General features: G+C 33.1%; 3 protein-coding genes across 4 annotated transcripts; all 3 read right to left on the bottom strand.

Moving 5' to 3' along the window:
* Positions 1-2,404: 2,404 nt before the first annotated feature.
* LOC115985776 (receptor-like protein 33) lies at positions 2,405-3,124 on the bottom strand. Its single transcript, XM_031108675.1, has one exon. The coding sequence runs from the start codon at positions 3,122-3,124 to the stop codon at positions 2,405-2,407; it is 720 nt and encodes a 239-aa protein (XP_030964535.1).
* A 107-nt stretch (positions 3,125-3,231) lies between these two features.
* Positions 3,232-5,369, bottom strand: LOC115985775 (receptor-like protein 7). Its single transcript, XM_031108673.1, has 2 exons — positions 4,400-5,369; positions 3,232-4,307 (listed from the first exon to the last, which is right to left on the bottom strand). The coding sequence occupies exons 1-2, from the start codon at positions 5,367-5,369 to the stop codon at positions 3,232-3,234; spliced, it is 2,046 nt and encodes a 681-aa protein (XP_030964533.1).
* Positions 5,370-11,165: 5,796 nt separating this feature from the next.
* LOC115987529 (DNA replication licensing factor MCM4-like) lies at positions 11,166-16,593 on the bottom strand. 2 transcript variants are annotated; one of them, XR_004091131.1, is made up of 4 exons: positions 16,074-16,593; positions 15,942-15,982; positions 15,750-15,832; positions 11,166-11,439 (listed from the first exon to the last, which is right to left on the bottom strand). XR_004091131.1 is itself a non-coding variant. In XM_031111106.1 (3 exons), exons 1-3 carry the CDS (start codon positions 16,285-16,287, stop codon positions 15,824-15,826), a joined length of 264 nt encoding a protein of 87 aa, XP_030966966.1. In that variant the 5' UTR covers positions 16,288-16,593; the 3' UTR covers positions 15,671-15,823. The 2 variants fall into 2 exon arrangements, 1 of the variants encoding a protein (XP_030966966.1); XM_031111106.1 differs by lacking the exon at positions 11,166-11,439 and having other exon boundaries at positions 15,671-15,832.

Genomic DNA, 16,593 nt, shown 5'->3' with positions numbered 1-16,593 from the left:
ATTTAATATATATATATATATATATATGTATATAATATATTATATAATTAATAAATTTTTTTAAATAGTCAGTTCTTCTTATCCTATATAAAAGTCATTAGTTCACACAAATCCCAATAAATTACTATTGTTGTTTAATCATTAGTGTTATTTGCCTTTAAGGAGTTACATTGATACTAATCTTTAGGTTTTTTCTAATATTTTAATTTTTTTTCTACTCAATTTAATAATAATAATAATAATAAATTTCAAACCCATGGGTTCAACCCGACCCAACCCGTGGGTTGGGTTGGGTTGGGCTTATGTGATGGGTTGGGTTGGGTTGGGTTTTTTTTGACCCACCATGGTGGGTTGGGTCAAAAAATCCCCTCAACCCGACCCAATCCGACCCATGCACACCCCTAATCAATTCCAAAAACTTAAGGAATAAAGCAGTTATATCAGTCACTAGAGTTGCTATCCCAACAATAATGAAGTTATGGCCCTGCCACCTTCACTATCGTTCAAATATCCTAAGTAACAGAAAAAGAACAAAAAAAATAAAGACTTATGTTTTTAAATTATATTATTGAAAAATAGCTCTTCAGCCAATCTACAAAATATATCCTTTCAGAGATCCTAACCAAAGGCATTAAAATGTCAAGCCATTTTAACTTTTGGGCAGCTTGTCCTACCTTTAAATGGTTAGCTAAACTAGTATACTATCATAGACCTGTAAGGTGCAATGTTGTAGTGCGAATCATTCGGTGTAGCTTTTAAAAGTCAAAATGATACACATTTTTCAAAAAATTTCAAGGTTCTATGCATTTGGTACACATCTATTTTTAAAAACAAGAAACCATTTGATTAAAAAAGAATGACTGGTACTAGGAAATTGACTGTTGCAGGATTATTCTTGATTACATTGAGTACACATGCTTGATATGGTAAGCAGAAAATATGCATCTTAAGTCAACCAACCAGATCAATAAAATATACATATGAAAACCTAATGTCCAATAATGAAAACTTGACTGACCTCCCATCCAAGGTGGAGGAGATTTTTGACCTAAAACTAACTCCAACACCAACTATCACAATTAACTGCATTAAAAAAAAATAAAAATCAATTTACACAAAATAAATACTTGAGTAATGTAGGTTGAGATCAGATGACATCCATCTAGAACCAAATAATCCAACTATGGATGATCCACTTAATTGAGAGAGAGAGAGAGAGAAGGCATCAAATGATAAAGAAACTAGATGGAAACAATGGAGGAGAAAACAATCTCACTGTATTTTTCTGATGGAGGCATATTTCTTCAAATTTCAATCAAAATGCCCTTTTTTCTTTGATGGTGGAAAGAAATTGAATTTGGAGTCATAATTTACAAAGTCATGTTCCATTGAAGTTGAACCCAAATGAAACCCATCCTTTACCAAGGTTAAGACAAAACGCATATCTGGCCTGCTCAAGGCTAAGTTGGATCCATTGGAATCCTCACTTCTTTTTCTCCTCAAGATCAGCAAAAGGAAATCTCTAGGCATGCATGCACTAAGGTCTAAGGGCCTCTGTCTATGATAATTACTAGTGCTAAAGCTATTCCACAATAGCCTAGTAAACATTGATAAAAAAAAAAAAAAAAAAAAAAAAAAAAAAAAAAAAAAATTATACAAAGTAGTCCCACAAGCTAACATAGAACTGTCTAAAATTATCAAAAAAAAAAAAAAAAAATGGAATTGTCTAAATTGATTAAGTAAATTAACTAGTATTATTGGCAAGGACAATATTCACATGCAAAATTAACATTATACAGGTTTGATATTTTAAACCAATCATTGGTTACGATATGAACAAATTTTTTTTTTGATAAATCAATCAATTTTATTAAATACAAACCAAATTACACAAAGCCCTGAAGGGAACTACACTGGATGGAGGAATCCTTTGTAAGCACAAAAAATACAAGTACAAAGGTGCCACCTAAACATAGGCTAACAGACCAAGTCAGCATATCCTTTAAAAACAAAATAATAAACCTACATAGCAAATAGAAATACAACCAAGGGATGAACCTTGTGAACAAACCAACAGTTGTGACTACATCAAGACACCAGAATGCACCATTTTGCAAAAGACTAGAAACAGTAGCCATCATCATAGCCATATTATGTCTTCTTAAATAGCATACAAGGATTCGAGCCCCATTTGCTGCATAATATCCATGACATCTAAATTACACCCAAAGAAATTGAATAAGAAGGTAAGAAATTGAATAAGATATCCAAGATACATAACTATAATTCAAAGGGACAAAAAAAAAATCACAGTTGCTAATAATAATAGAAGCTTTTATGTTTTCAGGTATAGAGATTCATTCTAAAGTCTTAAAAATAAGAACATCACATACCATAGAAGCAATTATCTTCTTCCACCATGTTTGTGGGCATTCTTCTTCAATCTTTTGAGTATGATATGCTGCTCTAATTTGACCATCCTCACAAGGCACTTTGGTTTTCCAATTTTGAACATAAGATATCCCATAAACATTCCGAATATTGTTCCACATGCGTAACCTATGGATACAGCTTGCCAACGAAACCCATTTTCATGCTCTAAATTTTCATCTTGTTGCAAGGTAGGTGGTGGTTGTTGTTTTGCCTTGTGGTTATCGCATGTTTTGGACAATGGAAACCCACACAATCCCAAGTTTTCAGTGTACGAATCATTGTTGAACGTATTGAATTGATTTCCTGAAGGTATGTGTCCTGTGAGTTGGTTATGTGATAGCTTTAAGACTTCAAGTGACGTTAGATCTACCAATTGACTAGGAATCTCCCCACTGAGTTTGTTGAAAGAGAGGTCTAACCATTCAAGATTGGTCAAATTTCCAATTGATGATGGAATATAACCCACAAGCTTATTGTAAGAAAAGTTGAGCCCCTTAAGTGATTTAAACCTTCCAATTATCTTTGGCATCTCTCCTCCAAAACTATTTTTCGAAAAATCAATGCTTGTTAAGATGGTTAGGACTCTCTCCATCTCAACAGATTGCCCTTTCATCATGATATTCAATGAATCTTGATAATAATCTTCTCCCATATATTTCAATGCAACTCCACTCTCATCCACATTCATCATGGCTTTCAAATATTCAAAATATGTTATTGGCAAAGGACCATTAAACTGATTGTTAGAGATGTCTATGATTCGCAAATTTGGGAAAGGAAATTTGGTTTTAGGATTGCCTATATGACCTTGAAATCTGTTTGATTTATGACAAGAACTTGCAATTTTTGAAGACTTCCTAACCAATAAGGGAAGACTCCATTTATCTTATTGTTTCCAAGATCTAGAATTTCCAAGTTTGTACAATTGACCAAAGACTGTGGCAATGGCCCTTCCAATTGATTGCCATTAAGGTTAATATTCCTAAAATGATTTCCTTTGGAAAATATTGCAGGGATGTTACCATGAATGCTATTCCTTCGCAAATCCAACACCGAGAGGGTAGTAGAGCTTACCAAACACTTAGGAATCATGCCACTTAAGTTGTTATGAGACAAGTCTAAAACTTGAAGGCTAATTGCATTGCAAATTAAAGAAGGGATTTCTCCCGTTATACTGTTATTGGAGAAAAAGATAAATTGCAGATTGGAAGAATTTAGAATGGGAACTGGTCCTTGTAGCAAGTTGTTACGAAGATCAACATGATGTAATGAATTATTCCCCACATCCCCCAACCATCTTGGAACCCGACCATAAATTTGGTTATTGGAAAGGTCTAAGAATTGTAAATTTGTTGTCAGTCCTAAGAAAATTGGGAATTCACTGATATTGGAGTAAGACAAGAACAAATTTTGAAGATTGGGCAGGGAATAGGCAGCATTATTATTGATGCTAACTGAGTTATTTGACAAATCAAGAGTCTCAAGATTTTTGAGCTTTGAAAACATTTCAGATCCCAATATAATACTCAAGTTATTTGATGGGAGAGATAGCTTAGTAAGGTTCACAAGTCTAGATACTGACCTAGGTATAAAGCCATGTAGCTTATTATAACCCAAATCAAGATACTTCAATGAATTGTACTTGAATTCACCAATCTCACCAACAAATTGGTTATCATTAAGAGACAAAGTCTCCAAAGATGGCATACTAAACAACCAAGATGGCAGTGTTACATTTAGGAAATTTAAACTTAAATGGAGATCAACTAGATTCAAACCACTTATGTGACTAGGACGGGGACCAACAAGTTGATTCTTCCAAAGGTCTAAAGTTGAGAGATTCGTCAAGTTGAATAGTGATGATGGCAACAAACCTGTTAAAAATATTCATCAATAATTAAAAAATTGCTAGTTTGATGCGTCAGCCAAAAAGACCTAAAATTTAAAAGTGGTAAAAGAATCTCACCGCTAAAACTATTAGATGATAGATCCAAATAAGTAAGTTTTGTAAGGTTCCCAAACCATGTTGGAATTGACCCCATAATATTGCAATAAGGGAGGGCCAAATGCTGTAAGGACTTCAAATTGCCAATGGAATTAAGGAATTCTCTTGAAAACATTCTCCCAGAGAGAGCTAAGAAATTCAGGGAAATACAGCTCCAATTAGACTTTAAAAGAGAACCTTCAAGGTTCAAGTTACCTGTTAGATCAAGGGTTTGTATACTGGGAAGGCAAAGGATGTTATTTTCGAGTTTTCCCTGTAAGTCACAGTAGCGGAGACTAAGAGTTGTCAAAGAGGAGGATAGATTCATCAAAGAATTAGGTCTAATTGAGGACATATTTGTGGAATCCAGAAGAAGTTCCCTTAACTGAGTTAGGTTACCAATGACTCTTTTCCATACTGGAGCTTCGATTAACAGGCGATTCTTAGAAAGATCAAGTGAAACCAGTGAAGACAACTGAGAGATTTCAAACGGGATTTGGCCAGAAAATGCGGAATAAGAAAGGTTGAGATGAGTCAAACTCTTAAAGTTGCCAAACTCAGAAGGAAATAGGGAGTGATTGAAGCTATTGTCAGCGAGGTTCAACCTCCTGAGATTGGGAAGAAAAAACAGGGTACTGTTAGAAAGAAAGTTGCCATAAAGCCAGCTGGAACTAAGGTCCAGGCCAACCACAAGGCTTGTGTTTTTGTCACACTCGACCCCATCCCAAGTGCAACAGTGCTTATCCTCATGCCAACTGGTTGTTTTAGGATAAGAAGAAAGTGAGGCAGAAACAGATTTTTTAAGAGAAATAGACCTATTAAAATGGAGTAGAGCAGAGCAAGGTTGCATTGAAGACAAGGAAGAAGAAAGAGACGATGGAAAGGGAAGTTGAGAATGCAAGATCAAACAGAACAAAAAGAAGACTTGATACTTCCAAGTTGAACACGCCATTTGATACCCAATTCAAAAAAACAAAACTCTCAAAATGGAGTAGTATTTCTGATGATGTTATAAGGAAGGTACGGGATGGAATGAATATTATATGTAGATGCTGCCAATTCAACAAAAGACGTCCACCTTTATTTTATTTAAAAAACAAAAAGTTAATTTCACGTCACGTGTGAGGGGACGTGAAATTGTACAACATGTACTTTAAACTTTTTTGGAACCTCCGTATATATCAGATTAATTATAACATTTTAATAATCGGTAATTGAGCCCAGAAACTGACAACTAATTTGAATTATTGAGACCACAAAATTGCATTAGATTGCTTTTCTTTTAAGAAAATAATTTTTTTTAAAATCGTTGAGCCCTAAGGCCTTGGGAAATGAGTTTTAGTAATTTTTTTCACAAATCGTTGAGCCCTAAGGCCTTGGGAAATGAGTTTTAGTAATTTTTTTCACAGTTTAAATAATATTATATATATTTTTATACTTTTTCAACTATAAGTATATCATAAACACTCAAACAACATAACTTAAATTCCTCTCTCAAACACCCCCTAAATATAAGTGGTTTTATATCTGGCTGAGTAAATATTATTATTGTGTACTAAAATTAAGAATTAAAATGGACAAATCATTGGTGGAGTCAAAAAAATAGTTTTGAGAGGTTATATATAATTTTTTTTTGTGTGAAATTTAAAATTGTAATGTATAATATTCTCATTTGTTAATAAATAAATGGTATTTTAAAGAATCATTCGTTGACCAAAGTCTAATAAAGATGTGGAGGTCCGTCCAGGGACGGACCTACATTAGGGCAAGGCCCCCTCAACCACCCCCCCCCCCCCAACAAAAAAAACCTAGTGTATATATATATATATATGGGTTGAAATTTTAAATTTTCGTCCTAATAGCCCCCCCATTAAAAAAAAAAAAAAAAAAAAACTGGTATACCTGAATGCAATCTGAGAAAATAACCCACAAACTCTCATCCAAAAAAATAAATAAATAAATAACCGACAAAGTAAAAAATAAATATAGATTGAAAACCTCAATTACAATTCTCAAATTTTTTTCCCTAACCTCATTCTTCCTCCACTCAGCCTCATCAACGCCTCCAATCTTCATCACTGCTATTGCTGTTCTGCTCAATTAGATCCGGACTCTTGCTACTGCTGCTCCTCCTCAGATCCTTTGCTCTATTGCTCTGCCTTAGCCGGTTAGCCCTCTACCCTCTACCCTCTAAGTTTTTTTTATGAATTGTGGTGTTTGACTGCTGTGTTTGTGAGTTGTGGCTTTTTAACTGATGTGTTGCGTCACTCAACCACTATGTAATTGTGGCTTTTGTGTGGACCGGTGTTTGTAAATTGTTATTTATTTTTTTTTTTTTTGGTTTTACTTTTATCTATAAAGAAATAAAGGGGGACCACTAGGACAAGGACAAGGACATGACTAGTTTTGTGAATCTATGAGACTAGTGTTTGGTAAGTCATTAGTAGCTTTTTTTTATGAGACCAATTGGCCAAAGTCTTTGGTCTGATTGTTTTGGTTTTATCAAAAAAAATTTTTTTGTGATTTTGTGATTTTTGTGATGTGGCTAATATTAGTAATATATATAAATTTGTGTTTATCTGTTTGTGATTATTTTAGTTTTAAAATCAATCATAGACTATTTTTGAGACTTAAAAAGCGTTGAGTTTCATTTTGATAAATATATTAAAATATTTAAAAAATAATTATTTTATATATCATATTTTGTTAAATATGAAATAGATATTAGTTTTTATTTTTATAAAAAAAAAAAAAAATTGTTTTAAGCTTTGACCCCAGGTTCCCTGGAAGTCACCAACAATTCTTGTTAGGAAATTGATAAAAATTAAAGTGGTCTAAATCGTGTAAATTGGTGAAAGGTAGGAAGTTTGTGTTCACACTTAAAAGCTTGATTTTATTGACTTGTACAGTTTTATTGACTTGTTCAGTTTTTTCTCCGCAAGGACATGGAATGATGTGGTATTTTGAATTCTAGGTGCTGGTTAAAATTTTCTTTCAAATGATTTGAAAATTTCCAATAATTCGATAGATGGAGGAGACAAATATCTATATGATAATCATGGTGGATCTTTTTCATCTAACTATTGTGGGGGGACTGCCACTGACATTTTATTAGGTCACTTTTTCTTTCAGTGCAATATAGACGATCTAGATTGGTCCAAAGTGTATTTTTATTATATAGTTTTTTTATATATTTTTTTTATAGTTTTATATATATATATATATATATATATATTTATATAGAAATAACGTAGTCTTTACTCTTTTACTTTTTGAATGTACGCCATTTTTCCATTTTTGTATTCGAAGTGCATGTCCTTTTAATTATTTGATTAATCTAATAAAGATTGTCCAGAAGCATTGTACATATTATTCAAAAAAATAAAAAATACATTATCAAATAGATCACTAAGAGCACCCACAGCACATGTGGAATTTATGCTAAATGCTAAATATTTGGCACATATCCCACACCAAACACCATTTGACCAATTTATCAGATGTTCTAAATGCCATATTTTTTACAACATACTACATTACCGTTGCAAATTTGCAATGTTACGGAATCAGAATGGTATAAGTTTTCACTTTATTCTTTTCTCTTCTCTCTCACCTCTGTTCCCTCTCACCGATTCCCTCTCTCTTATAAATTGTTGATCTTGATTCGTCATTGCCAATCCATCATTGCCGATCTCTCACCGGTTGCATTTTGCATTGTCATCGCAATCTCTTCAGGCATCGTCATCGCCATCGGAATCGACGTGGGCATCGATGTTGAGGTGAGATCGGAGTGTTCATCATGATCGTGGGCATCGATGTTGAGATCTTGATCGTGGGCATCAACGTTGAGGTGAGGTGAGATCTTGATCGTGGGTTCCCGGTGCTAGTGGGTTTTGGTTGTCGATGCAAGTGGATTTGTGGCTTTGGGTTGGCGATGCTAGTAGTTTCGTGGGTTTGGGTTGCCAGTGCTAGTGGGTTTTGGTCATGTTTTCTAGGTTTAAATTGCTGTGTTTTCTGGGTTTGAGTTGTTGTGCTAATGGATGTTGCTCTATTTTTAATGGGTTTTGTGGTGGGTTGTTGATGATGGTGGTTGTGGTGGTGGTTTTGTTTTTTGTTTTGTAATGGATTGTGGCTGCCACGACGATGGTGGTGTGGCGGCGGCAGCAGTGTTGTGGTTGTTATTTATTGTATTAGATATATTATTTTATTGTGTTATTTATATTATTTTAATGTGTAGTAAATATTATTTTAATCTATAGAATTGAATGATAAAACATCTGATAAATGTGATGTTGTAAAATAATGTGGTAAAATAATAAAATAGGTCTTTAGTGTGACAAAATGACATTTTTTTTTTTGCAACATCTGCTGTGGATGCTCTAACAATGACGCTGAGGAAATAAGCTCACTTTAGCTTGGTGGAGTAAAGTCAAGACAAAACAAATAAACTTTTTTATACAGGAATATCACTTAAATAATATTTGTTTTTTAATATTTTATTTTTTATATAGAAAAGGTAAGATTTCTTACTTAGATACACGAATACTAAGTAAAGGAAGGAAGAATAAAATTTAGGGCAATTGTCTAAAATGTCAAGTGAGCTTAAACGTGTAATTGCGTTCAAACTTCAAACTATAAAGTTTTCACAAACTTTTTTTTTCCCCTTGTCTATAAAGTCTTTACCATTTGTAAGTGCGAGTCTTTTTTTAATTGTTAGATTAGTTAATGATACTTGTCTCCTTTATTAGCAGTGAAGGCTGCAATCTATGCACAGATGGTTGTGATTTTTAATTATTTGATTGAGGAGATGAGAAAGAAAGAAGAGATGAGTTGAAATGTGAATGGCTGTTATATGGTGTGTACTTGAAGGGTGAAGGTATATGAAAATGACAAACTTCAGTTACAAGCTCCTTCTAAAAAATTAATATGATTATATATTTTGAAATTAAATTTAATCATTGGATTATATGTTCATTTTGTTCTTAACATGCATGTCAAATTTCATTCAAATCGGATATTATTTACCATTCAAATCCATAAACATATTTTTATACATAATTTAAAACTATACAAACTTGTAATTTAAATATTTGATTGATGACATAACTATTAATCTTTAATTTTAATTCTTAAAATTTTATAATGCATAGAAGAAATAATAAGAAAATACAATCTAATGTTGAATCTGTCAAAATTCACATTTAAAGAAAAAGAGGTAAAATAATATTTTGGTCCTTAAACTTTACAAAAAGTTATTTATAATAGGAAATTGGAAAAGGAAGTGAGAAAATTTTTGCAGAAACCAAATATTGAAGGTCTGGCCAACAAAACCAAAATATCACCTTGAAAAAGAGCCTTTAAAGTGAAAAAAAACAGCCTTACAGTTTATTATACACACTATTACACAACGATGGTAGTGTTTATTACACACACTATTACACACCCATTTTTTCAATTAAAATCGTGAATCGAAGACATGATTATGCACACTTTCCATGAACTCCTTAGATTAAAAATATCATTCATCAATTCCAACTGTAGTGAAGTGGGGATAATCCATAATAAACTAGCCAATAACTGAAATTTACACATAATTCCCGACTTTTTTACTATATTTTGGAATTTGAGACTAGTTATACCTATGCTTTCAGCAACTAATTAAAAATGTAACAGAGCACATGGAGGACCTTGAAGCTACAAGTACCGGCAAACTCATATCCATTTCAACCTCCTGCTCTATGAAAGTGAGGATCGCATAAGCATAAGTTCATGCCCACTGAAGTTTGAATTTTCAGAATTGGTGCTGACTTCTAATGGACTTAAACACCAAAATCCTAACACATATTATGCGAAAATTATCTGAGTTTTCTTTTTGAAAATTATGATTATTTTCCATTAGTTATAATGCTTCTTTAAAAATTATATATATTTTTTTCAATGATAAATACTCCTACATTCACACACGTTTGAAATTGTGACCTCATTTCTAGCAGTGGATTGAGGTTCAATTTGGTCTAGAAACCATTGGTTTCTTTTTTGACAGTACACTTTAGGCTCAGATCATCTAGTAATACTAATTCAACTAAAATCTGCAAGTATTCTTAAGTATGACTAATTATAAGTTTGATCTTCATCTGTCTATAAAGTTATGTGTCGCTTAAGATATGAAGTATAGAAAAGACTTATATTATGTGTAACACAGATCTCTGTCCAGTACTAGCTACCTATGTTTTACACGTCCACTGACTTGTACAACTTATCGCTTTTTTCTAGAATAACTTTGGAAACATTTTTTTACCATAAAAAGACCAATTTCAGCAACAAATGAAATAATTAATTTCTTCCATCAATTATGCTTTTTCTTTGTATTAATTCCTATTCAAATTAGGTTGGTACCCAATCCTGAAATCCTATGAATCAGCTTCCAAAGATGCAAATGAAACAATGCAACTAAAGAAAGTAATTTAATTTTAGGTCTCTAACTTTACTTTTATTCAATTTGATTAGAGTTCATTAGAAAACTTCCATAAAGTGTCTCAAAATGATGTGGTTTTGCTTTTCTATAGATTTTTATAGTAAAAAATATATATAAATTAATTAAAAAAATACTTTTTGATAAAAAAAATTATAAAATAGAAATTATTTTCTGAGTTAAAAAAGGATTAAATGAAAAAGAATAGAGAGAAGTTATCTCAGAATTTATTTTCTCAGTAACCAAAAATAAAAATAAAAAGAAGAAGAACTCAGTCAATCCAAACCATGCCAAAATCTATTCAACTGAATAAATCTAAACCAAAACCAAAATGTTACTTGCAAATCTTCAAGTAACCCATTTCATAGTAAAAATAGCATCCCCAAGCTATAAATTATTGTTGCCACCAGGTAGAGATCCCACTAAATCATATGTGTTAAGTGCAAAATTCATAGATGGATCAATTTGGAAGGTAAATAATCTCCAAGTCCATGATCTCTTTTCATTAAGATGTATCATCCTTCAATTCCAACCATAGCAGAGAGATCATCTGTAACAATAAGCTCATACATGTCAGGGGAACAAACTAATAACTGAAATCCACATATAATTCCAACTATTTTTACTAGATGTGAAAATGAAACTCAAAAATAACTAGTCTATTAGCATCCAACAACATTCAAAAGGGAATCAAAAGCTTAAAGGACCTTGAACCTGATTTTACTTGAGTCTCGACACATAATCTGTGTTTGCAACTTGGCTAATAATAACTAAAAAACAAAATGCACACTTCTAATAGGTTGCACATGATATAGGCCACAAGATACATTTTACATTACAGCTGTGACAAATTTTTTGAAAGTGATGCATGCCAAATATGGGTAACTCGTAGTGTCCAAATGTGGGATTTTAGATGAAACAAATCAAAGGGGTGAGCAAAGAAAATTTCATTGGAAAAAATGAGGAACTCTTCGTCAACCTCAGGAGTGTCATGGTATGGGCTTTAAAGATTTGGTGAAATTTAGTGAGGCGATGCTTGCGAAACAGGTTTAATATCTCTTGACCGACCATAATTCTCTATTTTATAGAGTTTTTCAAGCAAATACTTCCCTAGAAGTACATTATTTGATGCCAAGATATCTTCGGGTTCTTATACTTGGCAAAGTATTCTTAAAGCTAGGAAAGTTATATCAGTGGGGATGATGTGGAGAATTGGTGTTGGTATAGAATTCGGATTTATGAGGATAAATGGTTATCCAGTGAAAAGCTTTGTAAAATAATATCATGTGTTTGGAATTTTGTGCTCCTATCACGTGTTCGGTTAAACAATCTAGTATTAGAGCTTCCACTATTCCAACATATATCCCCCAAATCCCCCTTTCCCTCCCCTCCCCTCCTCCCAACCCCCCAAATAAGAATCTGAGTTGTGAACGATACAATGTCGAGGTGGTATTGACTATGAGAACAAGATATTATGGCTGTAATATGCAGTGATGGAGGACAGTAACTTAAAAATGTTTTTTTGACTCTATATTGAATCAACCTACAGTTTACTTTTCCCAGGTAGGAACGTGAGTATCTATGAGATAATAATTCCTACAGCTTGAAGAAGCTATCAAGTCATTGACTCACTCTTGAACATTATAGTCAAACAGAACTAGAGAATATCATCCTACAATAAAAAAAAAAAAAAAGATATGTGAATAGGAAGGACTCAAAGTGCAAAAATTCATGTGCGTTTGTTTAACAACATAATATTTTACCTGAATTGATCAGGAACCGAAACATTGTTTATATCAAATGTGAGCCTCACTTAACCTTTTTGCCATGTTTGAAAGAATGCCTAAACAAAGTTTCTTCAACTATAACCAGTTGCCCCTAGTCTTTCAGTCACGTGCACTATACAATTAATACCCACATCCAAAAAATTAATACACAGACTTGGTAGATACATATCATATGTGTCACCAGAAAAAATTACCTCTTAATTTTTTTTTTTGGTTACAATTCTGAAGTGGCCAATTGAGTGTGGTTACCTATGGCTTCTACATAAACTCATTATTTTTTCTTCAAATAATCATAATCTACCACATTAGATTAGTATCAAAAAAAATTGTGGTCCTAAATTTTCCTTGCAAGCAATTACTTCGGTGTCTTAGTTGGACTTTGAACTACTAGAACTCCTTTAAGTTCAATCACATATGGGCCCTCCTGACTTTGAACTACTAGAACTCCTTTCAGTTCAACCACATATGGGCCCTCATAGGAGGAAGAAATCCTTTAAGTTTAAAGTTTATTCAATTAAAGATCTTCCTTTAGAAAATTGCCATCAAGTCTTGCTTTTCTATAGATTTTCACTTAACGGCAATTACATGACAGACACTAAAGCAATACCTTAAAGTGAATAAATTTGAAACTTCGAGGACTTTCAAAAGTAAATTTAGAGATCTGAAATGAATTTTGGTCAAACTTATTAAAAGCAATGCTATATATTCACTATTCACGGTGTTCTAAATGGCAGGGACCAGTATTAGTAAGGTCCAAAAATTAGAATGAATAAATAATCACTAAGTTCAGGAAAAGCAACTTGCATGTATATATATAATTACAATTAGATAAACAAAGGATAAAGCAAAATCTAAACAATATGATAATTAAATTATTTTGGAACATGATAATAAGTGCCAGGTATGAAGCATTGACAAAAAAATATATTAAGTAAAAAGTTCAATTACAAGGAAGACTAAGAATAGAAGCACTCACAAGAATTTGTACTACTACCTCAAATCCTAAGGGATTATAAACTAAAACAATAACAACCTACAAAGAAGATGAGAATGTACAAGACATTAGATCGAGTTCTAATATTTAATTCATGGAAAAGAAGATAGTTCAAATTAAAATAAAATGATACTCTTTTTTTGAATGAAATATAGAAAATAAAATGATACTCCTACCAAGCTTTTCCCATCCAACAATACAGCTTGTGATGGAGAACAGTAATTTATAAATGCTTTTTTTTACTCTAAGAATTAACCTTCAATTTACTCTTCCCACTTATTGAGTATAAGGAATGTGATGTGAATATCTAGATAATAATTCCTCCAGCTAAACCTTCTTTTTTTTTTTTTTTGGAAAGAATCAGTCATCACAATAACAAAGAATAGGATACAAACACCGATACAAAACTTAACAGCTAATTGCACTAAACAAAGTACAACACCTGCAAAAAATGTAGAGCTGTAGTGCATCAAAGCCTAAAACACCAAATGCTAAATATAGCTAAACAAAACTCATCCTTAACCTAAAGTCAGACTATCCATCTAATTTACAAAACACAACTCTAAATCCCCACCTTGCAACACACTATCAAACAAGATCAAACACCCTTACAAACTAGGGAAACATTCATCCTCCATTTACAGTACAACACAGCACACGATTCAAAATTTAAATATTGAAAATCCTTAACATCTTTCATTATGACTAATAATAAACTGGTCTTCAGTATATAGTTTCTTAAGCTAATTTACAAAGTACAGCTCTTAAGTTCTTCCCTTTTAGGTGAATTACACTCCAATCAACTAAATCCAGCAGTTGAATTTGGGGTTAGAGATTGTCCATTTCCTTTAATTAAGTAAAAGAGTACAAAAAAAAGAGATGATTTCTGTCCTCAATACAGGACCTTCCACAAATCCAACTTCAGCTTAACATTGATTACAGAGGCTACAAAGTTATTGAGTCACTCTTGAACATTATAGTGAAACAAAATAGGAGAACGTAATATAATATCGTCCTTTAATAAATAAATAAAAAAAATCATGTGAATAGGACTTTAACTAGCAGGTCTCCCTTCAAATATCATTTGTATATAAAGTTCTTACTCTTCTTTCTATTGGCCCCTGCTACTTCACCAAGCCCTCAATCTCTTGTGGTATAGTTCGCACCCAGTGTTATGTTTACACACTTTGAGCAAAGCTCCACCATTATTAAGACATCTACCCTAAGACTAAGCAAGACCCAATACGCCAATTTCATGAATTAACTAACCAGCATCCCAAACAGAATTGTAAACCCTGGCCTTATGATTAATAAGCCACTACCCACCCTCAAATTAATGACTCACCCTACCATTCAAGATTGACCAAGATCCACTGCCAATTGTATGACCCAACCAAATTGTAAACCCCCAATCACCCAAAAAAAACTTCACACCACGCTGATTGCTGAACCTAAAATAGATGAAGTTCAACATCAATTCCTATGTATATACCCTCATCAATAACAACCTTAATTTTTCCTACCCAACTTTAATTCACACACAACCAAAACCTACCCACATCATTCATAAATTATTGAAGCCAGATTCTGAAACCAGATTTTTTCACCCCAAATTAACTAGAACATTCATTAAGACAGAGATGGGCTCAGGCCCTCAGCCTGATGTACCTTTCTTTTTGGTGGAAGAACTTCGGAATTATTCAGCAAAAACAGATGTATAGGACAGCAAGTACAAAGGTGAGTTTGTTTCACAACAAATTTTTTGACCTGAATTCCCAAGAGATGGACAGACTAATTAAACACCTCAAATAATATCAGATTCTGTACAGCTTCCTTTCATATATGCTAGCTCTATTGACAGCAAGCAAAAATAAAAATGGAGTCTTCAATGAACATCAAATATCCCTTCCCAACAAAAATTAAAATACATAAAAATAACTTGTTGATAAAGAATCTTCTATGAACTAAAGACATCAGTAGAATATAAAATCAGTGAAAACTTGTTACCAGCATCAGTAAAAACTTGTTAGCAGCAAGAGTTTATTACAATATTCTTACAGTCTACAGGCTATGAATTACCTGCATCGGTTGTGAACCAGTGTCATGGAGTCCCTAGCTTGACACTCTTCCTTCAAGCATATCTTGGGTTCAGTTTATTTGCTCTGACAAAACTCACTAGTCAACAACTACTAAATACATTCATTTCAAGAAAAACAATTACTGTGACACAAATTAAACCAAAAATCATCACAACACCCCAAATGAAATTACCTCTATTTGTAACAACAGGATCTGGGTAGTAACCTCAACATCTAATCAAAACACAACCCAAATCAGTACAAATATCCCAAAAGTCAAATATGGGTTTAAAAAATTGTATAAGAAGCAAAAGGAGGAACTAACCAGATGGGTTAAGATTTCTCCCTGAAGTGGAGCTCTTGAGATTGAAAAACCGAGTTTGAATGTGCTTTTCAAACAAAGGGTTAATTCGTCCCACCATGTTCATCAAAACAATGTCGAAAATCGCCAGCACTTCAAGTGGGTACCTAACCATCCTGGTGTACAAGTCGGAATCATAATCAAACACGTCGCGTGCATTGACTCTTTTGAGCATCATCGGCGTCGTAGCCCTCACCAGTGATCTCGGTTAGTTTCAAGTCCAGTGATCTTTTGAGCACTCATTATCGACACAACAACAAGATTCATCATCAGATCAGTGCTGGTGCAGAAGCTATATAGGGAGTTGCCACCTGGTGTCAAGTTAAAAGGATGAAGAGCTTTATGATGATAGCAAAACAATACACTATGGGTCTAAGCGAAGTTTCAGTTTTGTCGCTAAGAATGGCTTCAATGGCATGGGAAGGTGGACCATGAAAGAATACCGACTTGACGGAGAGTTTGCAAACACGACTAATCATGTAAG

Source organism: Quercus lobata, chromosome 4 (assembly GCF_001633185.2).
Source record: "Quercus lobata isolate SW786 chromosome 4, ValleyOak3.0 Primary Assembly, whole genome shotgun sequence".
NCBI lineage: Eukaryota > Viridiplantae > Streptophyta > Magnoliopsida > Fagales > Fagaceae > Quercus > Quercus lobata.
Note: the sequence above shows the minus strand (reverse complement) of the source record. Positions and strands in the feature narration are given on the sequence as shown.

What these genes read in the sequence shown, in the direction of transcription:
- LOC115985776 (XM_031108675.1), bottom strand. Translation starts at nt 3,124, where the DNA reads ATGATGAATGTGGATGAGAGTGGAGTTGCATTGAAATATATGGGAGAA.
- LOC115985775 (XM_031108673.1), bottom strand. Translation starts at nt 5,369, where the DNA reads ATGGCGTGTTCAACTTGGAAGTATCAAGTCTTCTTTTTGTTCTGTTTG. An exon ending in ATCATCTAATAGTTTTAGCG is followed by an intron (nt 4,308 to 4,399) that starts GTGAGATTCTTT and finishes TATTTTTAACAG; the next exon opens with GTTTGTTGCCATCATCACTA.
- LOC115987529 (XM_031111106.1), bottom strand. Translation starts at nt 16,287, where the DNA reads ATGATGCTCAAAAGAGTCAATGCACGCGACGTGTTTGATTATGATTCC. An exon ending in GAGAAATCTTAACCCATCTG is followed by an intron (nt 15,983 to 16,073) that starts GTTAGTTCCTCC and finishes TGTTTTGATTAG; the next exon opens with ATGTTGAGGTTACTACCCAG.